General features: G+C 37.5%; 1 protein-coding gene across 3 annotated transcripts; it reads right to left on the bottom strand.

The window, feature by feature from the left end:
• Nucleotides 1-17,632: 17,632 nt before the first annotated feature.
• LOC124645444 (MAGUK p55 subfamily member 7) lies at nucleotides 17,633-26,349 on the bottom strand. 3 transcript variants are annotated; one of them, XM_047185250.1, is made up of 11 exons: nucleotides 25,843-26,349; nucleotides 23,834-24,105; nucleotides 23,529-23,660; nucleotides 23,049-23,078; nucleotides 21,998-22,165; nucleotides 21,731-21,927; nucleotides 21,543-21,658; nucleotides 21,001-21,318; nucleotides 20,744-20,914; nucleotides 20,103-20,275; nucleotides 17,633-19,927 (listed from the first exon to the last, which is right to left on the bottom strand). In XM_047185250.1, exons 1-11 carry the CDS (start codon nucleotides 25,871-25,873, stop codon nucleotides 19,751-19,753), a joined length of 1,785 nt encoding a protein of 594 aa, XP_047041206.1. In that variant the 5' UTR covers nucleotides 25,874-26,349; the 3' UTR covers nucleotides 17,633-19,750. The 3 variants fall into 3 exon arrangements, with proteins under 3 accessions (XP_047041206.1, XP_047041208.1, XP_047041207.1); XM_047185252.1 differs by having other exon boundaries at nucleotides 21,001-21,177; XM_047185251.1 differs by lacking the exon at nucleotides 23,049-23,078.
• Nucleotides 26,350-26,808: the final 459 nt, after the last annotated feature.

Genomic DNA, 26,808 nt, shown 5'->3' with positions numbered 1-26,808 from the left:
AGACGGCTGGCAGGAACTGGGTGCGAGAAGCCGAAAATCGATCTCAGTGGCGTGCACTTGGAGTGGCCTTTGTCCAGCAGTGGACTGCGATAGGCTGATGATGGATGATGGAAGACATATCTATAGGTACGTGATAGGAACCACAAACCACCGCTCGCACATTCTTCGTAAAGGTACGTTTTGAAAGCTAGCTGCCGACCGCACATGCCGCGGAAGTCGGCTGCAGCTATATCACATACAAACCAGTGGTGCATCTGCGGCCGCTAGCTTTAGCTATTATAGTAAGACTATTTTTAAATATATTATATTTATGTAAGGTATCCCTTACTCCTCTTAAACTTATGTATTTAGGGTCGAGTTCACCGACATTTTCAACGTCCGTTTATCTTAAAACAACTGTGCTCTACGGAAATTCAATGTGAAAATTCAAAGTACAATAATAGTTGCGTTAGAAAAAAATCGACATTGTAAGCTACATCGGGTTAGACTGTGAAGCCGACCCCAACATAGTGGGAAAAAAGCTCGAAACATAATAAATAAAATTGGTTGTCTGTAAAGTCGGTTTACTGACGATAGTTGAACGTGACAACGTCATAAGAAAATACTGATGGAATGGTTGCATTTTTCAAAAGAAAATTTTCATTTTATTTGTTTGATAGATATTTTGTATGGATGTAGAGAAGGAGGTTAATGGAAATCATAATTGAACTGATCAAGTTACATTTATGTGTACGCATAAATACAATTATGTCAATTCTTTTTTTTAAATATATTTATTTATTTTTTCCTAAGTTCCCTAAGTAATTTCATACTGGCTCAGTGATTTAAAGAAAAAAAATATATTGATTGATTTAATTGAGAAATGGAAATTGGGATGGAATTAGATAATCAAAAGTGTTTCTAATTTAAAATATAGGTTAAATTTTCTGGTTTGACAAGAAAAAACTACTTCGTACCTTGGTACTTTTCTTATTAACATTTTTTACCTCGAATTTAATTTATTCTTTAATTAAATGAAAAACATTTTTTATAAAAAAGAAAAATATATTTTATAAAAATTGGTGTCAATTAAATTGGCCCGAAGTGTTTCGTCGTCCTGACGTACGTCAACCGCAGCTAAGAACCAATCCCGAGTGACGGCTATGACGCGATGCGCTGCGGGCCAATCACCGCTTTACCGCCGCCCCCGCGCTCCCTTCATACCACCAAAGGGACCCAATAAATCACTTCTGCGCAGGTGAAAGTCAGGGCTCGACTTTCGTGCCGGTAACTGTACTTAACTAGCAAACGACAAGTCAGTACATGAACGCGCGATTGATTATTTAAAATGTCTTCTTCCTCCGAGCCTTTTCCCAATCATGTTGGGGTCGGCTTCCAGTCTAACCGGATTCAGCTGAGTACCAGTGCTTTACAAGAAGCGACTGCCTATCTGACCTCCTCAACCCAGTTACCCGGGCAACCCGATACCCCTTGGTTAGACTGGTGTCAGACTTACTGGCTTCTGACTACCCGTAACGACTGCCAAGGATGTTCAATGACAGCCGGGACCTACAGTTTAACGTGCCATCCGAAACACAGTCAATGGTGTCTAAGATATACTTAGAAAGTACATACAAACTTAGAAAAGTTGCATTGGTACTTGCCTGACCTGGGATCGAACCCGCGCCCTCATACTTGAGAGGTTGGTCCTTTTACCCACTAGGCCACCACGACTTATTATTTAAAATGTGTAGGTAGTTATAAAAAGTAATCTCGTAATCGTGATTGCAACTACAATTTGTAGTTAGTAATCAAATTTTTGAACTACTTTTTACGATTATTTAATGTAATTTGCAGTTTTGATTACTAACTACAATATGTAGTTGTAGTTAGTAATCAGTAGTTAGATTTCATTTTGCCCAACACTGGCTATGCTCCATAATTATTTCGATCGAATAGTAAAGCAATTGATTTTTTACTCATCGTGAAATAGTTCTATTACCTTATTATTATAGTTTTGTTATAGCATAACCTACAATCGCTGCACTAGCGGACTGATGCTATTTGTTTTAATTATGAACATGCTATTTGTTTTAATTGTTTTAATTATGACAATATATCACTGAACATATATTTAATATCGAAAGAATCATTACCTTTATCGTCGCAATTATCGTTGCTATAAACAATTTACACCACATTCACTTTTCACTGCACTTCATACTTGACGAAAATATGTAAATAAATTATTGAATAGCAGCTGTTTACGCGGACGCATCGCTCACTCAAGTGGGAGAGAGACAGATGTCGAACGCTGCCGAACGCGTAGGCCGATTGTGCGATGGAACGCCTCAGAGCGAGGTAACGCCTCAGAGCGAGGTAACGCCTCAGAGCGAGGTAACGCCGCATGAGTCATGTTTTTTCGTGCGTGCAGCCGGCTCCATCGATTTATAAGACGTTGTCACGTCAAAAAGAAAAGAAAAATTATTCATTGACACAAGCCAAGCAATTCAATACATGCACATAAAAATAAAATTATATAAAATTAAAAAAAAGTAACAAATGGTTGCGCCAAATAGATCCAGTTCAGCATTATGCCAGACAGCTAGTGTCTGACGCTGGTTTTCAACTGGACCTATGAGGAGTTGCGGGTGTCGAACGGTATGAAATGATTTATGCTCTAGAGAGAAAAAATAATAAAACTACTAAATAAAAAGAAAAAAAAAGAAACCTAAATCATAATCAGAAGGATTAGTCACAAAAATAAAATAAAAAGTGGAGGTAGACATAAATAAATTCATACCGTGACTAATCGCAATCCTGAGGAAGCATCGCTCAGCGACGACTTTTTTCACACAGATGAAATTTTAATTTTATGATGTTAAACACATTCAAAGAGCCGTAACTAGTTGCAACATCTGTTTTCATTTCTCAGCGTGCCACTGATCATTGCCGACATATATTAGTGAAATTTAACACAAATAAGCAATTATAAATTGTGACTTGTGCAAACTCGTTAAATAAAATTTTTACATAGCTGTTAGTTGCCAGCAGTCCACATTGGGTGAGTAGGTATATTTACATATATATTTTACTTCGTATACGTGCATAGAATATGTTTTTTTTAATATTAATTTTACATTTTAGGTACCTACCCTACGTTCTTGAGAAAAAAAATGTATATTAAGTAATAATATCATTCAGGCGAAGGTACATAAGATGTTTGCAAGTGCAAAGTCCACTTCCCTGTACAAAAACGATCACCGCGCACCACGTACACGCCGTAGGGTGCACCACTATTGCCAGCAGGCCATACCCACAAGGTACGTATAAGCACATGTGCTCGCAGCCTGCAATTTGCAATATTGTGACGGGTATTTGTTACTTTCAGGCCTCCAGACATGGCGCACCCATAACGCATCATGGCCGGTGACCCGAGAGAGACCAGGAATGCTCAATTTAAGCTGTGAGAATACACTACACACATTACATACACATTAGCCTCACACATTGTCATAAAACCACAATAGTATGCTAAGTGGGCGATATAAATAAGATTAGATCCAATTCTTATTGATAATTTAAAATTATTCATTAGATAATAGAAATATTTGCCCTTGTCATATCAAGCTTCAGCTTCGTCTACAAGGTACTGCCGTAGAAGTCTCTTAAAGCTATCGACTGTGTTCATAACCCTAATAGGTGGTGGAATATTGTTCCACACTTTCGCTGCTGCATATCGGAAACTCCCTCTAAACGCCGTGGTTCTATGTGGCTGGATGCAAAGTTGTTTCGAGCATTGTCTTCTAGCGCATGTGCGGCTGTCATTAATCCAATTCAGCTTGCCATATAAGTAAGCTGGCTGTTGGTATTTAATGACTCCAAAGAGAAGACATGCTAAATGCAGCTTACGTCTTGACTTCATTTTTAGCATGGCGTTTTTGTTGAGGAATGGCGTGACGTGACCTCGTGGGGGAATCGAGTATCAGAAACGCGCACAGGCATTTTGCACTCTCTGTACGAGTCGGTCGGTGCGAGCTAATAGACGTGGCCCGTAGACTGTGTCGACGTAGTTTGATTTAGACAGAACAAGTGATTCGACGAGTTATTCGCGAATTGTCTCTGATAGAAAAGGTCTGATTTTGTACAGTATTTTCAGACGATAGAAACAGTTCTGTACCGAAGAAACCACGTGTTTTTCGAATATATTATTGTATTGTATAATAAATTATTGTCCATATTTAAACCAAGACTACGCGCCTCGTCTACTCGCTCAATGGGTTCACCCATTAGTTGAAGATTGAGTGTTGGCGGAAGTCTTTTCAATTGCTGCTTTGTGCCAAACACCATATATTTTGTTTTGGCCGGATTAAGAGCCAAACAATTTTCTTTTGACCAGACGGCTATTCTGTGAAGGTCTTCATTAAGGTCAGTTATGGATGTTTTATAGTCATCTGCTTCAAAAGACAAGTATAACTGAACATCATCATCATCATCATGATGATGTACAGCATTGTTGGTGACAGTACAGCACAGTTAGCCTCTGCGACAAAATTTGTCGTATCTTATCACTCTGTAGTCGATGTATGTAGGGACCTACGTGAAGTGCGAGCGCAAGTGCCTAGATAGAGTAAGTGTAGGCAGATCAGATTTTGATGAAACTTGACATTAACATAGTTACATTACATATAAATCCTATAATCTGCCTCGTTGGTCTAGTGGTCGCATGCGCGGCTGCTGTGCTCGAGGTTTCGGGTTCGATTCCCGGGTCGGGCCGAAATAGCTTTGTTGGTTTTCTTAAACTTTCACAAAGCAGCCCGTCGTCTGGAAGTTGGTGTGCATCGGAGAGCTCGTAAATGTCGGTCCTGCGCCTGATCTCTTTCCGGTCTTGTCGGATTGCCGTCCCATCGGGCTATGAGAGTGAAGGAATAGAGAGTGCACCTGTATCTGCGCAAATGCTCGTGCACTATAATATGTCATGCGCAGCTGGCTGATCTCCTTAAATGAGAACAGTCGCCGTGGCCGAAATCGGCCGTGGACGCCATTATCATTAAATCCTATAATCAGAATAACATTAGGCTTTTTATTCGGCTATGGGAAGAAGTTCTATCAGGAAGTGGATGAAAATTTGTACATATTAGCTTCTACCTGAGTGTAGACTAAGCGATTTGTTGATTTCGTTAATTAACGATTAACGAGTTAATACCCACCCTTGATTAGTATCTTCATGACATACTAAAATTCCAAGTAAGTGGACAACTGAATCACTTGAAAGTTAGTGTAAATAATAACAACTATTTTGTTTTTAATATTATTTATTTAAGATATTTCTTTGGTTACACCCTATAATTACATTTACTGAATAACTATTGAACATTTCAAACTTTGGAACTTAAACCTCTCTTTAAGTAACTCAAGCAGATGTAGGTAAACTACCTACTCTAAACTAATTGGTGACATTAGATAGGAATACAAAAAGTAAAAAACTAGGGTTTGTTACAATACAACTAGACATTTCTTGGTAATCAAAGGGCACATTCATTTATAATTTACTTCTAAACTGCACGCAAGGTATAGCAGGCGTATCAAATTCAGGAGACGGCTTACCTAGCCATCAGGTTGCGTGGATACATCATTTATAATAAAAGGGCGTGCTCTACCCTCAAACGTAATATGTAGACTTGCCTTCTACCTGTGCCTAATATCAGCAATAAATTGTATAATTACAACTATACATGGACAATACAACACAACGTTATTCCACGCGACTAATTTCCATTTCAATATTTCTTTCTAATCTCTAAGACTCACAAAGAACGCGCCACAAACGTCTAGAACTATTGCTAACTATTGATCTCATAGTATTTAAGCATTCTTTCGCCTAAGTATTTGCAGGTGTCATATCGTAACGGATTTAAAATATAAAGTTATATATTCTTCATAAATCTTATCACAATCGGTTATGTGTCTGACGAATATCACTTATTTGTAAACCATGCGGCACAGGGCCTCTTGATATTGTTATATTATTGTCTAGGCGTCAACATATCAACGGAGTAAGCATTGCCATTCTACCAACATTTTGCTTAACGACTAATTGTAACGTGTTCCAAGAATATCGTGTGATCTGAGCGAGTGCTAACACACAGCTGATACGAAAAATATTTAAATAATTGCCCAACACTGAATACCAGATAGTTTGTCTTAAACGAACAGAACACTAACAATCAAAATTGTAGGTATCTTTTAATTTATTTATTTGCATTTCCCATAATTTATGTTTTGAACTTAAATAAGCATTAGGCCCAGATTTTAGTTTTTTTTTTTTAATTAAAATGAGCGTAATTGCTATCAAACGCCAAGAGTAGTACATTGATGCAATAACGTTGGTACTAGAGCCAAACATACAATATTCATAACAAATGCGCGATTTCACTGGCAATGTTATATTTTATTACATTTATTTATATGCTTTGAAAGCACAAAGGATAAACTTTACTATCATCGTACTTATATACATAATATTTTGAATTATGAACTACCATTTAACCGTAATATACTTAATTATTTACATTGGGCATGTTCCCATTTTGTATATTCAGACTTTTGAGTAACGTCTTGCATCTAGGGATAATTATAGTCTAATCCCAGATTTGGTTTGATATATTCTTTAAAAATCGAGAAAGGTGTTAGTAAGCATAAATACGACATTTACAATAATTAACAATTTTATTTATATGAATATTATCTAAATCCATAAAAAAAGTGGCTAAAGATTGATTTGACTAGTTCCATTTATTATAGTGATTGTGATAAATGTGGTGCATATTACTGAAAAGAGATGCTTTGAAAATTAATTCTAATTTCGGTAGCTTTTGACCTCCGTACATTCAAGGCGTCTACACGGTGCATGTGGCTGGAGCAAGTGATAAGTGACAAGAACACGTGGGTGGGTATTTTGCTTTGGTACATGCGCGAGTCGCTAGACCCGCATGTACGTAACCTGCGCATGTGCCTCAACATGCGCAAGCTACTTGCATCGTGTAGCTGTAGATGAACCCTTAATATCACGCAATGCCAGCGGCCCTGCTATTGTTGTGTGCACTTGCACCTATACAAACATTATGTCAGTCTATATTCTATGAGAACTAATGAGATATACACCATATGATCATTGAGACTAGGTCTGACTAGAACATCTAAAAGAATTCTTAAATAGAAAGTTTACGGTAATCGTGGCTACAGTAATTAATTAATTACAAACAAATATGCTATCAGGTCACAATGGTTACTAAAAAGGTAGAAGTTGGCTTAATATATTTATACATTTACTATAATACATCCTTTTTTAATTTTATATAAAGAAGGTCACAAGCATTGATTTATTTACTCCAGTACATTTATATGTCATGCATTTTCTTATTCTTACTACTGTAAACTTAATTATATTCTTACTAGCTATTTCTCGCGGATTAATACGCGTCACAAAATAACTGGACCCGGTAAAGGAGTCTCCAAGGCGTCATTGCTACCATAGGATTTCAATTAGAGGCTATGAAAGCGTTACAAACAAGCAAACTGACCTTCGCATTCATAACATTGGGTTAGGATTACACGATAGTTTTTTTAATGTGAGATACTTAACACATTACAAAGTACACTTACGATTCAAGCGATATTTATAACGATATAACGCCTTGTACAGCAAACATACTTAGTAGGTAATAATTACAATATTTATGAAGGCCCTAAAAAGTGCATCTTACTGCTACAACAAATGAGATAGTGTTTTTTAAATATATTATGTAGTTTGTTAAGGCCTCTTAATGGATAATAAATTCAAGGTCAGTCACGAATTTTATTGCATGTATGGCGAGGCAAAATGTACGTCTAATGAATTGTGTGAAAAGAGTTCCAAGTTAATATTCAACTAAAGTGGTAAAAAAAGTAAGAAGATTAGGGTTATTTATGGCTGACTGACCTTGAAGTATCTTACCATATTATTGTTTAAATTTAAATCAACAGTAATTTGAAAGGTATGTCAAACCAAAGAATTTTTTGGCCTGTTAATCAAGAACTTAACTTTATCGTTTAAATTTATGGACAACCTGACGACATAATTTTGCACCGACACTTAAATGTTTTTGAAGCCAAAACATGAGCATAAACTATTGGCTTTGTGTAAGTAAATTACAAACAGCTAGGTATTATGGATAGCAAAATAAGCGTATAGTTACATTATAAAATTATAAGGTTTTTTTAAGCATTGACAAGTTGGATTATAAAGTGCCTTCAATAAGTGAAAACATAAACACTTTTAGCCGAGTATATTTTGTCCATTCGTTTTTTTAATTGATAGAAGTTTTTTATAATATTATCATAAGAAATAAGAAGTATTACCTATCTATGTTCGAAGGGGTGTAAAGTTGATTACTTAATAATATTATAAGGAGTACAAGAAGTTTTTAGCTTTAAATAATGGTCCGTCTATTAATTTGGTCTAGATCGTGAGGCGTCATCCTAAGGCGTCGTCCTAATTGACAGCGATCGTACGATGGCGCGATGCGTTTTTCATCTAAGACGTCGTCCTAATTGACAGCGATCGTACGATGACACGATGCGTTCTCGTCGTTCGATGAGTTCAAACATACAGATTTCATCAGAGTGTCCTATTTGAACCTCGCAAGTGAGATCGTAAGATGAAAAACGCTTCGCACCATCGTACGATCGCTGCCAATTAGGACGACGCCTAATTGGGAGCGATCGTGCGATGGCTCGATGCGTTTTCCATCTCACGATCAAAGTGGTCGTACGATGATCTAACAAGTGTCCTAATAGATTGCGCGATGTCTATCGTGCGATGGTCGATGGCTGGCGTCGCGCTTACGCCACGTCGACGGCTCTTTATAGAGATACACAGTTTTTGCTGTCGGGCAATATTGCTTTAAAAATTGCAACTGACATTGAAAAAACGTAGACAACATAAAATACTTCCCATAAGTGTCGCCACCTAGTTTTAACGTCCTTTTCTATAATAAATAACAATAAATTTTAATTCGACGTGTTATTATTTACAGGTACTTAACAACAGGAACCCCTTTTCGGAAATTAGGAGTGCCATCTCGCATTTCAAAAACCGCAATAGCAAGTATCGTGATGGAGGTATGCAGTGCAATTTGGAATAATTTTGACGAAATACATATGAAGTTTCCAAGTATCGAAGATTTTAAGGAAATAGCAAATTCTTTTTCAAATAAAAATAAATTTCCACATTGCTGTGGGAATCTGGACGGAAAACACATTCGTGTCGTAAAGTCGCTGGAAGCATGTATTTCAACTACAAAAATTATTACTCAATTGTTTTATTAGCGTCCCCGATTCAGACAACACATATCGCATCGTTAACGTAGGTGCATACGGGAAAGATAGTGATGGAGGCGTTCTTAGCAATTCAAAACATACATTTTAATTTTAACCGTTTCTACTTAGATTGAAAGTACGGATTACTTATCCTAGTCAATTAACTGTCTAATAAGTTGTGCAGTCAGTGAATCTACTCGTACTAAAAGGAATAATAACATAGGAATTAATGCTATCTCCGCTATAAAAATACTAACCAACCATGTCGTCACTTGAAATCCAAATACAAATAGTTCGTGCCGAAAAAAAAAATGAACTAGAGGAATGGATTATAGAGATATCTATTTCTTTCTCCAAGAGAGAAATAGCAGAAAATGAAAACCGACAGGATCTTATGCCTCGCCCCTTTTGTATTCAACAACCAGGCTTTTGGTTCTCCATAGCAGAGACCCAGTTCCAAACAGCTGGAATCACAGACGATCAAACAAAATACAGCTATCTTGTCAGCCAACTGGATAAAGAAACTAAGTATTGAGAAGGTGAAAGATATTATTATTAACCCACCTATCGAAGGGAACTATCTTACACTAAAGGAAGAATTAACAAAACGCTTAGAGGTACCTGAACACAAAAGAATAAGGCAACTGTTTGATGAAAAGATAAATGATAGGACACCATCATCTAATCACCATCACCATCCTGTAAAGTGGTTAGCTGGACCCAACATGACTGTTGACAAGATGTTACTGCCACCCACTGCCCACTAGTGGCTTATATCACAATAAAACACATTCGTGTCGTGAAGCCACAACTCTCTGGAAGCATGTATTTCAACTACATAAATAATTACTCAATTGTTTTATTAGCGGTCTCCGATTCAGAAAACACATTTCGCATCATTGACGTAGGTGCATACGGGAAAGATAGTGATGGAGGCGTTCTCAGCAATCCAAAACATACATTTTAATTTTAACCGTTTCTACTTAGATTAAAAGAACGGATTACCTATCCTAGTCAATTAACTGTCTAATAAGTTGTGCAGCCAGTGAACAATCTACTTGTACTGAAAGGAATTAATACTATCTCCGCTATAAAAATACTAACGAACCATGTCGTCACTTGAAATCCAAATACAAATAGTTCTGGCCGAAAAAGTTATGAACTAGAGGAATGGATTATAGAAATGTATATTTCTTTCTCCAAGAAAGACTTTCGTCACTTGAAATACAAATAGTTCTGGCCGAAAAAAAAATGAACTAGAGAAATGGATTATAGAGATATCTATTTCTTTCTCCGAGAGAGAAATATAAGAAAATGAAAACCGGCAGGATCACCTATTACGGATTACCTATCCTAGTCAATTAACTGTCTAATAAGTTGTGCAGCCAGTGAACAGTCTACTTGTACTAAAAGGAATAATAACATAGGAATTAATACTATCTCCGCTATAAAAATACTAACCAACCATGTCGTCACTTGAAATCCAAATACAATGCCGGTTTTCATTTCAAATGAAAACCGAATGAAAACCGGCAGGATCATATGCCCCGCCCCTTTTGTATTCAACAATCAGGATTTAGGTTCTCCATAGCAGAGACCCAGTCCCAGACAGCTGGAATCACAGACGGTCAAACAAAATACAGCTATCTTGTCAGCCAACTGGATAAAGAAACTAAGTATTGCAAAGGTGAAAGATAAAAAAAATGAACTAGAGGAATGGATTATAGAGATATCTATTTCTTTCTCCAAGAAAGAAATTTCTTGAGATTTCTTGGAGAAAGAAATAGAAGAAAATGAAAACCGGCAGGATCTTATGCCTCGCCCCTTTTGTATTCAACAACCAGGCTTTTGGTTCTCCATAGCAGAGACCCAGTTCGAGACAGTTGGAATCACAGACGATCAAACAAAATACAGCTATCTTGTCAGCCAACTGGATAAAGAAACTAATGAACAATAAATGTAAATAATAAATGTAAATAAACAAAACAATGAACTAGAGGAATGGATTATAGAGATATCTATTTCTTTCTCCAAGAGAGAAATAGCAGAAAATGAAAACCGGCAGGATCTTATACCCCGCCCCTTTTGTATTCAACAACCAGGCTTTTGGTTCTCTATGTAGTAGGGGAGCCCAAGCGGGGATTTCGGGATTTACTAAAGCGCGGCAGATTAATATACAGGGGGATACCTTGTACTCAGTTAAGTACCTCCGCAAAACATGAGGCCCATATATAAGGCCGCCCGCTAAGGATACAGGATCAGATTAGTAAAAAAAAAATTGACCATCAGAAATTCTCGAGCGCGTCAGATTAAGGTAGGGTGAGTTAATTACATCCTAAAAAGTGTATATTCCACTAATCTGACAATTTGAGGGTGACGTAAAGAAAGGGGAGGGCAACAAAGTTGTAAAAAAAAACGTCATCTCGACATTCTCGAGCGTAGCTAAATTTTTTTTTTATTTTGAAGGAAATAATTCAAGAATAATGAAAAATATATAATCTGACGATTTCCGCAAGCCGAAATAACAAAAATTCGTCGATAAAGTTAAATGCGTGCAGCTGCGTGATGCCGACATTTCCTTCTCCGCGTTTCTATTCCTCTCTCACTCTTTCTCTATCTATTACTCTCTCACTCCGTCCCCACTCTGGTTTCTGTTGCCATGACGCCATCACAGCTGATCATAAAGACTCGTTCGTGGCATACTGTTTACAACGTGTTTCCAACGTTTTGGCTTTTCTTGCTATTTTAATATTATTTGTGTGAGTTAAAGTTTATAAACATTTAATATGAGTGATATTAATTTGAAATGTGTATTTTGTGGTGAAAGTTCTATGAAACTTTTATCAGACTTTCGAGCTGAGAGAGCTCAAATGCATAGAAATATTATTTCTTTGAACTCAGCGAACTCAAAATATCACATAAATTATATTTTGAACTCAAAAATGTCATAAGTACAATTTCAAGCGCCCAGGAATGGAATTAGCGGGAAGTTGCAGGGATGGCCTTTAAAGTGAACCGTTTTTCTAATTTTTTTTTGGCAGATCAGGCGAATCCCTCTAGATAATCGTCAGATTATGAGACAGTACGTTTAGAACATAAAGAGATGAACCATATATATCTTAATCTGACGCGCTTGAGTTTTTCAAAATGGCGATTTTTTTTTGCACATTATGAAAATGGCCGCGAGTTTGCGTCCCATCGAAATCGTCAGATTAGTGAATGAGAGCTTTTTTTTGGTGTACTTAACACTCCCTTAGAAAATCTGACGCGTTCGATTATTTTTTTTTTTTCAGTTTCAACCCTTAAATACAACCACCCGCATCATGCAAACGATCAGATTAACATACGTACATTATTAAAAATACGTAGGGCATTGATGCTATCAATATCTGATGCGCGCGAGGATGTCTATGCAACAGTTTTTTTTTAATATTTAAAAATCTATAGCCGCTTCCCCCACCGATGTAAAGGTATATATCATATAACATTTTTTGCTTCTTATCATCTAAGCTTTGCATCCCAATAGGTCTCTACGACGCTCGAGTAAATCCCCATTTAGCCTCGTGAGCTCCCCTACTAATAGCAGAGACCCAGTTCCAGACAGCTGGAATCACAGACGATCAAACAAAATACAGCTATCTTGTCAGCCAACTGGATAAAGAAACTAAGTATTGAAAAGGTGAAAGATATTATTAGTGACCCACCTATCGAAGGGAAATATCTTACACTAAAGGAAGAATTAACAAAATGCTTAGAGGTACCTGAACACAAAAGAATAAGGCAACTGTTTGATGAAAAGATAAATGATAGGAAACCATCGCAATTCTACCATCATCTAAAGTAGTTAGCTGTTCCCAATATCTCGTATAATAATCGTTTAATATATAATAATCGTTTAATGTATAATCGTTTGTGGTACGTGTGCCGACTCAGCATCTCGACATGTTCCAAGAAGCGTTTTGGCCGAAAGGTGTCGTTTTCCGGCGGTTCCGCGGGAGGCTACGCGACACCACGCAGTGCAACACGACACCGCCTATTCGTGTTAACAAATAGAAATTGTCCTGATGATTATTGTTATTTTATATGTATTAGTTTATAAGTATTGCAATATTAAATTATGTATGTATTGTACTTTCTATGGGCCCTAGTTGCCTGAGGTAAACAAATAAATAAAAAATAAATATGACTGTTGGCAAGATGTGACTGCCACACACCGTCCACTAGTGGCTTATATCACAATACAACACATTCGTGTCGTGAAGCCACAAGTCTCTGGAAGCATGTATTTCAACTACAAAAATAATTACTCAATTGTTTAATTAGCGGTCTCCGATTCAGACAACACATTTCGCATCATTGACGTAGGTGCATACGGGAAAGATAGTGGTGGAGGCGTTCTTAGCAATTCAAAACATACATTTTAATTTTAACCGTTTCTACTTAGATTAAAAGTACGGATTACCTATCCTAGTCAATTAACTGTCTAATAAGTTGTGCAGCCAGTGAACAATCTACTTGTACTGAAAGGAATTAATTACTATCTCCGCTATAAAAATACTAACGAACCATGTCGTCACTTGAAATACAAATACAAATAGTTCTGGCCGAAAAAAAAATGAACTAGAGGAATGGATTATAGAGATATCTATTTCTTTCTCCAAGAGAGAAATAGCAGAAAATGAAAACCGGCAGAATCTTATGCCCCGCCCCTTTTGTATTCAACAACCAGGCTTTTGGTTCTCCATAGCAGAGACCCAGTTCCAGACAGCTGGAATCACAGACGATCAAACAAAATACAGCTATCCTGTCAGCCAACTGGATAAAGAAACTAAGTATTGAAAAGGTGAAAGATAAAAAAAAATGAACTAGAGGAATGGATTATAGAGATATCTATTTCTTTCTCCAAGAAAGAAATAGAAGAAAATGAAAACCGGCAGGATCTTATGCCTCGCCCCTTTTGTATTCAACAACCAGGCTTTTGGTTTTCTATAGCAGAGACCCAGTTCCAAACAGCTGGAATCACAGACGATCAAACAAAATACAGCTATCTTGTCAGCCAACTGGATAAAGAAACTAAGTATTGAGAAGGTGAAAGATATTATTAGTAACCCACCTATCGAAGGGAAATATCTTACACTAAAGGAAGAATTAACAAAACGCTTAGAGGTACCTGAACACAAAAGAATAAGGCAACTGTTTGATGAAAAGATAAATGATAGGACACCATCATCTAATCACCATCACCATCATCTAAAGTGGTTAGCTGGACCCAACATGACTGTTGACAAGATGTTACTGCCACCCACCGCCCACTAGTGGCTTATATCACTAGTGCAGCCAGTCCATGGGTGATCCACCATATCTCACAAAAGTCCCTACCGGTGTTAGGAGGCGAGCAGTGTCGATAGACAAACGCATCCGGCTTCTACAGCTGCTAGGCAAGGCAAAGGGGAAGTGCCTCAAAGGGCGCAAGTCTGGATCCTAATATAATTAATAATTTTTCAAAAGGACCTGAGTATAGGAACATGGAATGTTTGTACTCTTCTGGACAACGCTTTGAACCTATGTCCAGAAAGAAAGACAGCTTTGATTGCAAGAGAACTGGCCAGATACAACATAGATATTGCTGCAATTAGCGAGACACATCTCAGCGACTCTGGTGAGTTTTATGAGCGGCTTGGGGGTTTCACATTCTATTGGTGTGGAAAACCAAGTTCGGAGAGGGCCGCAAGTGGAGTAGGTTTCGCAATTAAAAACCAGCTGGTGCAAACTTTACTGGAGCTACCAAAGGGTATCAATGATAGAATAATTACACTGAGGCTTCAACTACCATCAAAGAAGTATATCCACCTAATCAGTGTATATGCCCCCACTTTGCCATCTCCAGATAAAGAAAAAGCCAAGTTCTATTTCGAACTTAAGCAAGTTTTGAATAAAATTCCTTCTGCTAACAGAATTCTTCTGCTGGGTGATTTTAACGTTCGTGTTGGGAGTGATTACAGTGCTTGGGATGGGGTTCTTGATCGGCACGGGGTTGGGAAATGCAACGACAATGGTCTTGATCTCCTTACCTTATGCGCTGAGTTTGATCTCACTATAACAAGCACCTGCTTCCGACGGCCTGACAAATTTAAGATCACGTGGATGCATCTAAGATCCAAGCACTGGCACCTAGACACTGATACTGGATTACGTAATAGTACGCAAGAGAGACCTCAGCAAAGTACTGATTACTCGTGTCATGAGAGGCGCCCGGGGCTGGACTGACCATCGACTTGTTCGATCGAAACTGCGGTTGCAACTAAGAACACCACAACGAGCTGCCCATAAGATTCCAGCGAAGATAAACTGTGAAAAGTTAATCCACAATAAACAACTAGCAGAGGAACTAGATGATGCTTTTTGTGCCGATATGCCAGACATCACAGAAGATGCGTCTATCGACGAGAGATGGCGTTCATTCGCCCAACACCTCCATAGCTGTGCTTTGCAAGTTATTGGGAAACCAGATCGGAAAAACCAGAATTGGTTCGACGATTCCGACGCGGAAATTAAGAAACTAGTAGAGAATTACAGACGCACTCTTCACTTACCAGATGTTGCTGAACGGAGGAAAGCTCATCTTAGTCTCAAGAAGAAAGTACACGCTCTCAAGGACAAATGGTGGGAGGAAAAAGCGAGTGAAATACAGCTTTATGCTGATACCGATCAAAGTGGTAGATTTTTCGAGTGGTTCAAGACTGTTTTCGGTCTACGAACTTTAAAGACGGCTCCATTGTACAATACGGAGAGAACTCAACGTCTCACCGATCAGAAAGATATTCTAGCTCGTTGGGCAGAACATTTCAACGACGTTCTGAATCCGAGTAGTCAGACCGCCAACTTGTTGTACATTGTGTCTATCGAAAGTCTACCGACTGCTGAAGACCTAGCAGAACCACCAACCTTTATAGAATTTGTTGCTGCACTAAGGAGAATGAACAATGCTAAGACACCTGGGATAGATAGCGTACCATCTGAGCTGTTCAATTAAGGCGGCAAACACATTAATAACTGGTTATATGATCTCATCTCGCTAATATGAGAGTGCGAACTCGTCCCGCAAGAGTGGATAGATGCGTCCATTTGTAAATTGTACAAAGGTAAAGGTGACATAGCCGATTGCAGTTCGTACAGAGGCTTTTCTCTTCTCTCAGCTGCTGGGAAGATTTTAGCCCTTCCTAATATTTCATAATATCGAGCATTTCATTAAAGCATTTCATGTGCTCGCACGATTACTTGCGAGGTTCAAATAGGACACTCTGATGAAATCTGTATGTTTGAACTCATCGCACGACGAGAACGCATCGTGTCATTGTACGATCGCTGTCAATTAGAACGACGCCTGAGACGCTGTCTTTTTGCTTTATTTGGGACTGAAGACTTTGTGGCAGAAGCAACGGGATCGGGACAAGTTTAGACCCCCACACCGCCCACAGCACGCTATCTTTATCAATTGTAGTAGTCCTTATCTATCGTGTTCAAACAAGTTCCGTTACGAAACATTGTGGTCCTTCGTGCCGGATAGCAGAAAAACATCTATTTGGAAAACTAAGCGTACAAAATAAGAAATTATATCAAAATATTTGAAAATTTTCAAGACAATTTTTTTTGGGCAAGTCCATTTTTGACAACATGACGACAGTCGATCAATTAATGAATATTCTAGATGATACGTCAATGTTATTGAGAAAAACGAAAAATTAATATCAAAAAATGTCCCAAACAGCAATTAACGAGGGTATATTTGGAAGCAAGAATCAAAAACATCGAAGATTATTGGGCAACGTACAAGAACGCGCATATTGAGTTGGTGAAATGTGTGCCGTAGGCGAGTCGAAATAGCAACCCAACAGAGAGGTGTGAGTACATTAGGGAAAATTATCTATGCTACAATTGTCTGGCTCCGGGACACTCCGCATATAGATGTCGTCTGAAGATATCCTGTCGTATATATCACAAGCGACATCATACTCTTACGCATCAGTCACCAAGTCAGCCAAGCAGCCAAACAACAAGATACATGAATAAGGAGATTGAAACGGGTTATTCCCGCTCGGTAACACCCTTTCGTCAACACTGTTGACGATCGGGAAAAAAGTTTCGTTCGTTCACAGTGTCCATGAATGCTGGTTTTTATTTTTAAAATATGGAAATAAAATGTCATGGATTTTTTAAATGTTTTAATGGATTATGTTAGATCTTTTAAAACACAATTAACTAGAAAATAAAAGTGGCCTTATCATGTGCATAATATAACCATTTTACACTAAAATAATAAGTAGCGTTCGTCAACACTGTGAACGAACTGTTGACGAAAGGGTGTTACCGAGCGGGAATAACCTCCACTGCATTACTGGCCACAGCACTTGTACTAGTATATCTAACCTCCAGGAAAACGGGCTTTGGGTCGGATCGTCGCCAAGTACCCCGGCGAAGATGGGGTCACACTTGTTTATGCTGTTAGAAGTAACAAGTGTGAAACGAAGCGTAATTTTAATAAATGGCTATAGATAAGGATTAGATGTTAGGGATTAGATCATCATTTTAATGTGTTATGTATAATTTTATTTAGCCCTTTAGGCTTGGTGGGCGGTATGTTAGGGAAGTAGTAGCATCCAATTATCAAATAAGTTTGTATTGTAGGTATTGAACCTTCAAGATGTAATGTCATTTTGTCACTTAGGAAAAGAAATAGAAATGTAAAAAGTCAGTCTCATCAATAAACCCATACGAGCAAGATCATCTTTAATTTCAACCAAGTTCCTTTACGAATCACTCAGAAAATAATTGCGAACTGCCATCAAATTTGACGAATAGTCTGAAGTAAGCTGTATGGATGTGCACGCGCAGTGGCGTGCCGTCACACATCTGAGCTCGCATCTCTAGACTCAAAATCATAAATTCCAACTTGTCTGCAAAACGGGGTCTGTAGTAGGTATACAATTTGCAATATTGACATGAAATAAATGTAAAAAGATTTTAATGACCACATAATATAAATAGTTCAAGTTTTGTAAATAAATAATCAATATTTTTTGTGAAATAAGTTATGTTTAAAATGTATAATTATGTCATATTATTTTAAAGTTAATGTATTTATAAGCTACTATTTTACTGGAAGCATGGTCGTTTATGGTGGACTGGAGCGGGTACTGCCTGGACTTACACGATAGTTTTTTTTTTTCGTAGTTTTATATGGTTTGAAATAATTTTGTAATTAATGAAAAAGTTTTTGATAATTTCGAGTCAATTTAGGGATTTGATTTGACTATACAAGTCTAGTCAAGAAATATACAGCTTGTGCAACGGAAAATAGCGATTAACACTCGTAGATGTTTTTTCAAGTTTAGTTAGTTAGTGGGAATTTCAAAAGTTGCAATTATCTAAACATTTTTGGGAATCGTTTCTTATGAATTCAATAGATAAGTTCTTATTTAAGTGGAAAAGTAGCATTTGAATAGATTAAATTCGTATTTACAAGACTATAGATGCAGTTCCTAAACAACTGAAATACGTTTAGGCTGTAGTAGGTACAATTACTTTAATTCGACTAAGAAAGTTTAGAATCGTTAACAAGTGTTCTTATGCGACACATTTATTTGCAAAACCAAAGTTGCTTGAGTAAAACTTATTGCTGCTCAAAACAACCCTACGATATGCGTTTAACATTTCCATTTAATAAATTCACGTTAATAAAATACCATAACTCTTTTGCGAAGCCTCTTCGTCATATATATATGATATATAAAAATCTAATAAGCAAAAATATATTTAAGGCTTTTCATCTTTAATAAGGAACCACTTCTAAAGAAATTGAACTAAATATTGTACTCGTATTTTCAACAACAAAATAGATATACACAACATGTACACGAATGAGCTAAATTATGCTATTATCCTACATATTATTGTATATACACTCCATAAGTTTGTCCACTTGTACATTGTCAATAAGGTTATTCTAATGAATGATAGTAAACACTTGAGGTCCACTTTGACTAGTACTAGGTATGGCGAACCTTTGTCGGTAGATACAAATTTGCACGTACTCACATATAAGAACTAAAAACATTGATTAAAATGATTAAGTATAATTACATGCATATGGGAATAATTTTCCGCGTGTCACAAATGGAATGCGTATAGTTTGGCATCCCTGACTAGTACAAACGGGCTTAACGACAAGGATAAGGCGTGTTTACGCAGAAAGCAGTTATTTACAGGAATCTACACCAAAAAATGTTATATCTCCACCGTTGTTTTGTTGGTAGTTTTACTAGACCTCGAAAACAGTTATGTATGTCAAGTTTTTCGCACAACAGATCATTAATCGATGAAAGGAGCGTGTGAAAGATACAGATGAAGACGCTTACTGTACCCAAGAGGCGGGCACCCACAGTGGCTCAGACTGCACTCGCCACACGACCTTGAGCAGCTGCGACAGAGCCCCCGCCAGGTCTTCGTTGACGATCTCGTCGTCGAACATGTAGCCGTACAAGAAATTGATGCGATTCGACGACCGCACCATCTCCGAGAACTCGTTCTCCTGAACACAACATCGTAAATTATGTCACGTAAAATAGAAATTGCGTGTGAAAAATTGTATGTATATAGCACCAAATGTTTAGAAAAATTAAATTCAAACCGTTCAATACTTTTAAAATTCATAGTTTATTTTGTTTATAGATTCGAACCGGAACATAAATTTCTAGAAAACTAACCGTAAAAGCCCTGGAAGATTCTTTGTCGAAGGAAGAGCGTGCATTGGCTGCGGTCCTGGTTTCGACGAGGCGTTCGAGCGGGGGCGGTCTGATGAACACAATGTACGGCCGAAGCCGCGGCGTGCGGAGCATCTTCAACGCCTGCCAGTGCGGACTGAGCACGCATACGCGACCTTTACAAGCATAACAATAACTCTAAATTTCCCTTCACAAGGCTAATTTAAAAATTAGACACAGCGTATAGTACCTTCAAAAGCATAACCCTTTCAGGACATGCTCACTCATCGGGAATAACAATCGCCTGTACTGTAACGTAAGGCCTATCCCACTGGCATCGTATCGTAAACGTCTCGTGATAAGCGCGGGAGACAACAGAACACATACTCGGATGAGTCCGCACACGAAGCGTTGTGCTACTCAATATCGCTTGGTAAGATGAGCCTTAAAAAATCGATTTAATGCTCAGCTCTCGTCCCTCATATAAATAACGATCAATTAGAGGCGAATGCTCCCGATGAGAGAGCACCTTTACTCTCTAGCTAGAGCTTCGAACGAAACACCATCATTTGATTGCGTGCCAGGTACGCACGTAATTCAATCGTTATATTTCATTCATGAACTCGCGATCAATAACCACTTACCAGAATTTATGATAGACTCAACGCTCTCTTCCGACGTTCCATATAAGTTTCCCTTATATTCGCCATGCTCAATAAATTTTCCATAACCTATATCCTGTTCCATTTTTTCACGACTAACAAACATGTAATCTTTGCCGTTTTGTTCGCTAGCTTTTGGAGGTCGAGACGTAACTGAAAGCAATCACAGTACCATTGAATTGCAAATAAGGATACGTGGGTTATGATTTGGTACAATATTACCATATATTGGAACTTACATGGTATAGGCGTGACATATTTTTCAGGATCGGTGGCTATGAGCCTCCTGCGCAACTCATTCCTGCCCACTCCGGGTGCCCCTACCAACACAATCGGCCTGACCATCCCAGGACGCGGGTATAACCGCGCTACCTCTTCGTACGTGGGGATTATTTCGCGGTCAAAATCATCATTCTCTGTAATGTCATATATAACCTTTTTCACTTTAGGTGTAGACTTGCAAGGTAGAAGTGCGGTGGCCGTCGGTGTGGGCGAGCAGGGGGTCTTCGGACCACAGTCCGAGTTCGAATTGGAGGAGCTGCAAAGAGCCGGCTTGCCTGTGCCGACCATGCAAAATGGGTAAATGATAATGATCGTGAAGTGACTGTGAAACGACATAACATGTACAAATGCATAATGAAACGATATGGAAGTAACGGTAATTTAACGCATTCATTTGGAATTTGGAATCGCTGATTTGTATACCATTCGCATTGGCTAGCTACATAACTGCTAAAAAACACATAAACATTGTAGAGCTCTTCAATTTTGAAGCACGCACCTTCTAAAGTTTGTGGATCCGTTTGCCTTTCGTGTATGATACGACCTTCCTGAAGTGCTCTCGAAGGTATCAAACCTGCTCTCATCACCCTGTCGCCTTCTCTTCGCGCTTGCCACCTAAATACGCCAAGAAAACATTAATACTATAGCTTTCGAAAGCTGGTCAATGGTCAGAGGATAAGTACTTGCCAGTATGCGTCATCTTGGGACACGATGTGCAGAACGTCGCCTTTCTTGAAGTCGAGCCCCGCCTCCTTACAGGGTATGTACGGGTCTTCTGATGAATTGTAATTGAAGAGCGCCCGTACTCTCACTTTACTCTCTCGCGAACCTCCTTTACCGAAAGAGGGCACTAATTTGAAGGTAATAGTACCTTCAGAGCTTTGCTGTGAAATAAATAGCAAGTATTTTAGAAGCACTTCGGTTGTCAATCGCTCCGGTTGTCAAGTAACATACCAGTATGGACAAGACGTCGGCAGGCGTCTTGTTTTCTACGCTGATACCGTTGACCTCGATTACTTCGTCGCCGGCGTGGATCAACCCAGATCTGTCGGCGGCACCGCCATGCATTACACGAGCTATCACTATTTTGCCGGTCTCTTCATCAGTTTTTATCGTTGCGCCCTATTGTACAGAATGTGTCTTAATATGGATGATTCAATGTACTGAGGTACTTTATTTGAAGAGTATATTATGTAGGTTTTTTGTTTTTCTACGACATATATTCCCTATACACGAACAGTAGAGTACATGTATGGTTATAAAAGTGCATATACGACTATATGTTATGAATAGCCTTCACGATGTCCATCGCGCCCTTGCGAGTGAGATTGGCTACTGCCTTGCTGACTGGCAACCTCTTAACCACGACACTGGCCATTCTTACGCAGTTCCAGTCAATAGGAGACAAAATGAAATCAATACTTCAACAGGACATTTTTTGCACTGAAGTTGCTACAGCGAGCACTGTATTTAATATATACTTTAGTGGCAAATTGTTTTATTTCACTTAAATGACAGAATTAAATAAACACCGTAAAAAATCTTAATTACATTGTGGCAGTTCAGTTTCTCGCTTAAGACCCTAACGAAAATATAGCTTTGATTAATATTGAACGAATATTATAACGTAATAACTAGTAAAGAAACAAAGAACAATAACAAGACACTATGTATGCAAACAATTAGATAAGTATATGCTATTGGTTAGGTTGACAATCAAAAGAATAAGCAAGATGTATTGTGTGGGGTAGTGTAACAAACAAAACATTTGAAAATGGATTGGTACTGGAAGAACACAATACAAATTGCATCGGCATCTAGAGATAGCAGCTAATCATTGTTGAACTTGAAGACGTAGCGATGAAAAGTAACGAATACAGAAGAACATCAAGACAAATTAAAAAATAGGTGAACGCGTATACGTACACTATGTGGAAAGGATTCAAAATAATATTGGAAGCATTCAAATGAGTAGCATAAGTACTTAACATATTGCAATACTTACCACTATTGGCTCTGCACTCTGTGCTCCACCCTTTTAATAGAAAAATAATTTCAATCTATACAAATAAATAAAATTGAAGAGCCTGTCTTAAATTATATTTTTTTTTATTTTATTGTTTGCCTGTGCCTCATATTTTTTGTCATTACATAAAATTTTCCAAGATGGGAATTGTCAAGAAAAAATGGATGTTAGAGCATTACCTAAATTATGTGGTATTTAGATGAAATAAACATAATAATTTATAACACATTGTACCTACTTCGCATGAAATGATACATGCATTGACTTACCCTGTCTACACGTTAAAATAAATCGTTTACCTACTTATGAAATTAGCAAACACTTTCACCTATGATTTGTGTAAAAACTAGTTTAAAATATATCATGTTCATAATCATATTTAGCTGCTATTTCTAAATGAAGTTATCATATTACGCGTTATTTTATTTAAATTATGTAATATTCGATGCAGAATCTTACCAAAGGTTCGTCACTTTTAACTAATTGAACGATTTTCACTGTTTCCTCTTCATCATCAAGTTCAGGTGGGATATCTGGTAAATGCGGATAATAGTCTTTTTGCGCGACCGCGTCATGTGTGCACAATATTGCCTGAGGAACAGACAATTTTATGTAGCTGAACAAATCAATGTAAAACAAAATAAAGAACATTTATTTTCTAATGTAACTGACCAATCATTAATTATTGATCACTCAATTCTCCATCTAAAAGATCGTACTTCTGCAATGAGTGCTAATATTTAAGTTAGTAAAACACTACTTACTTGAAAATGTGGTTTCTGCAATAAGCTAAGAAGTTCTCCGTATTCTTTTGACACTGTTACAACTTCATGGAGTAGCTCAAAAACTTCTAGAGTAACTTGCATGGCATTGGAGAGAATAGGATAGAATTTATCATCTTTGCCTTTGGCTACTATTTTGTTATGTACTTGGACTAGAGCATGGAGCTGTTTAGACTGCAGCAGTTCACTGAGAAATGCAACATCTTCTCCACCAGACTGTACTTCTTTCAATGATGCAAGCAGGCGAGTGAGTGCTACGAAACAAATACAACCTCAATTGAATTAAAATGTGTGCACTGAACTGTAATTAAATAGCATGAGCCATTGCTGAAGAACTTTTCTCAGCAGACAAAAAAATATTAATATTAACATAATTATGATACTATTATGCAATTAGCAATAAGTATAAAATATTTATTATAGACTGTAAATCATCAATTTCAAACCTCAACTTTGAAGAATAACTAGAGAGAATGGTATAATTTTAAGAATTGTTTCATGTTTACGAACCCAATCTACTCTGAGATAGCCTAAATCTAAGAATACAGACATGTCTGTGTAAGAATAGTTTGATTAAAAATAGAGGCAGTCGATAAGGTTAAACCTAATAAATATGCACTGAATATAGAATGTGCACCTTTTTGGTCTATATTTTTAGATTTTGTGAAATACCTTCTTTCTATCTGAACCATGGTGAAACACGAGTGATCAAGTGAACTTCTTTCAAGAAGTTGAAATTGCTTTACATTATATAGTGGCACAAATATCTAGTTTTTCATTAATTGGTAGGAAGCGATGGCAAAAGTCTCTGGCAGAATATTGAAGCATTTATTGCCCTGCTTGGACGGTGGGTGCCTCATGACAAGTGTTGAGTGGACCAGTGATGCTGGACCCACAGGGAGCGCGTGATCTGAGTTTAAAGTCCACCGACTACCTCAACTTTCAGCCGTTCATGTGCCTGTTGTGTTGCCCAAGTAGTTTTATACCATAGATGGCAATAGTTTAGCACAGAACCGGGGATTGTCCTTGGGTATATTTCCATAGTGTAAATAAGGATAATCATCGGTTCTGTGTCACCGCTCCATTAAAGTTGTCTCAAAAGGGCTTCAGCATGTTGGCTTTGGCCCCACGTTCGCCTCCCAAAAATCCGGAACTTTATAGTCCCATGGTGTGGTAGAGATATACAAACAATAATAATCACCCAATTTTAACAACTCGAACATCATTCTATTCTGGCTCTGTTGATCAGAGCAAAGTAAAGAGTGTGCAAAGGAATTTCACCAAAAATAGAAATTCTCATAAAGGGTTATGTTCAGGGGACTTTTTTTACCTAGAATCAACGGTTTATCTGTAAATGAGCATTGAAGGTCAGTTTTAGACTCAGGGCATCCCGACTTGGATGTGGTAGGTTATTACATTTTTCTTAATAAACCACCCAGATATAGGAGCACCCCCAAGCAGGGCTCTGTCTACTTACTTTCGAGTCACCAGGAATGTTGGAGGCTGACTTTCAATGCTGATTTTCAGATAAACCATTGGTTGTGGGCAGAATATGTCCTGATGATTTTAATCTTATTTTTGGTAATTTCAAAAACTGGCCATTTGCAAGAATTCTTATTTCTGTTGAACTGAGAATCTGTCTTTGCACAGCCTTTGCTATACTCTGCTTTTATAACATGTTGTATAAGAGTTCTTCCAGATCTCAGTAGTATTTCTAAGATAGGAATCCATAATAATCAATTTGAAGGGAAATTCAAAGAACTTGTAGGGAAGATTTTTACAAAGAGAGAATGATCAAAGTGTTTTGTATCTTTTAGACCTGACTGACTACAGCTAGATGGTGTGAATAAACAAAAGTATAAAGCAGAGCAACACTGTATAGATCATAAGTAGTATTTATAGATTAGCCTTTTTTATAAATCAGGAGATTGGAAATTGCATCAAAAAGTCGGTCAGTGTCATTCATAACTTAAACAGGGCATGCTACTTACCTGGGTCCCAATGTTCAGCTGAAGAATCCATAATCACAAAGTGCCACGATTAGAAGAAGGTGGACCTTGGAAAATACAGACATTCAACTACTGATTTACACTCTAGGTATCCTATATCATAAAACTATTCTATCTGCAGGCTAAATTATACCTAATAAAGACAACCGCGCCCTATGGATTTCAAACTCTATGGGCATTCACTTTTTTAAACACTAGGAAATGGTTTCTTGTGTATCTAGGTACATGTCAATTTTAATTTACACACTGATAAAATCACTTTTGCTAAAGGTATGTTTATCAAAGGGATTTATAATCGTATTTTTTTTGTGATGCTGTGAATACTACGGTATCTATTTGTATTATTTTATCACAGTATTTCTTTATTCAGTGAACACATTGAAAACTCATTATAACAGAAAAATTAAGAATTATTCATTATATAGAGCAGTTGCAGGCCAGTTTAACTCAAAAAGATATAACTATGCTACATAGCCTACACACATCGGCTGGCGCCTAAGTTTTTCTGCGAATGAGAAACGTCAAACGAAGGAAAATCAATACATCAACCAAAACAGGCGTTCATAATTTGATGAAATCGCATCGGATGATTGAAATATTGTTTATTAAAAATGACTTTTATATTTTAATATTCAGTAATATTTAGGTCTTTTATATACAATTATTAAGTAGTATAAGATGAGGATTTTAAATATTATTTCTTTCGATCAGAGACCGTCTGCTATCCGAAACTGGCTGGCCGTTATCACAGGCTGTCGATGACTAAAAAAGTTTTATTCTCTTTTTTCTATATATTTTTTGAAACTTTTACAGTGTATCAGTGTTTATCCTAAATTAATTGTCATCCATGCTCGATATTTAACAGTATTGATACCGACGAGACACCTGCACAGCTGAGGTTTCCATATGATATTATTAGACTTCCCGCTGAGGTTACTAATAAGTAGT

This window comes from Helicoverpa zea, chromosome 31 (genome assembly GCF_022581195.2).
Source record: "Helicoverpa zea isolate HzStark_Cry1AcR chromosome 31, ilHelZeax1.1, whole genome shotgun sequence".
NCBI lineage: Eukaryota > Metazoa > Arthropoda > Insecta > Lepidoptera > Noctuidae > Helicoverpa > Helicoverpa zea.
Note: the sequence above shows the minus strand (reverse complement) of the source record. Positions and strands in the feature narration are given on the sequence as shown.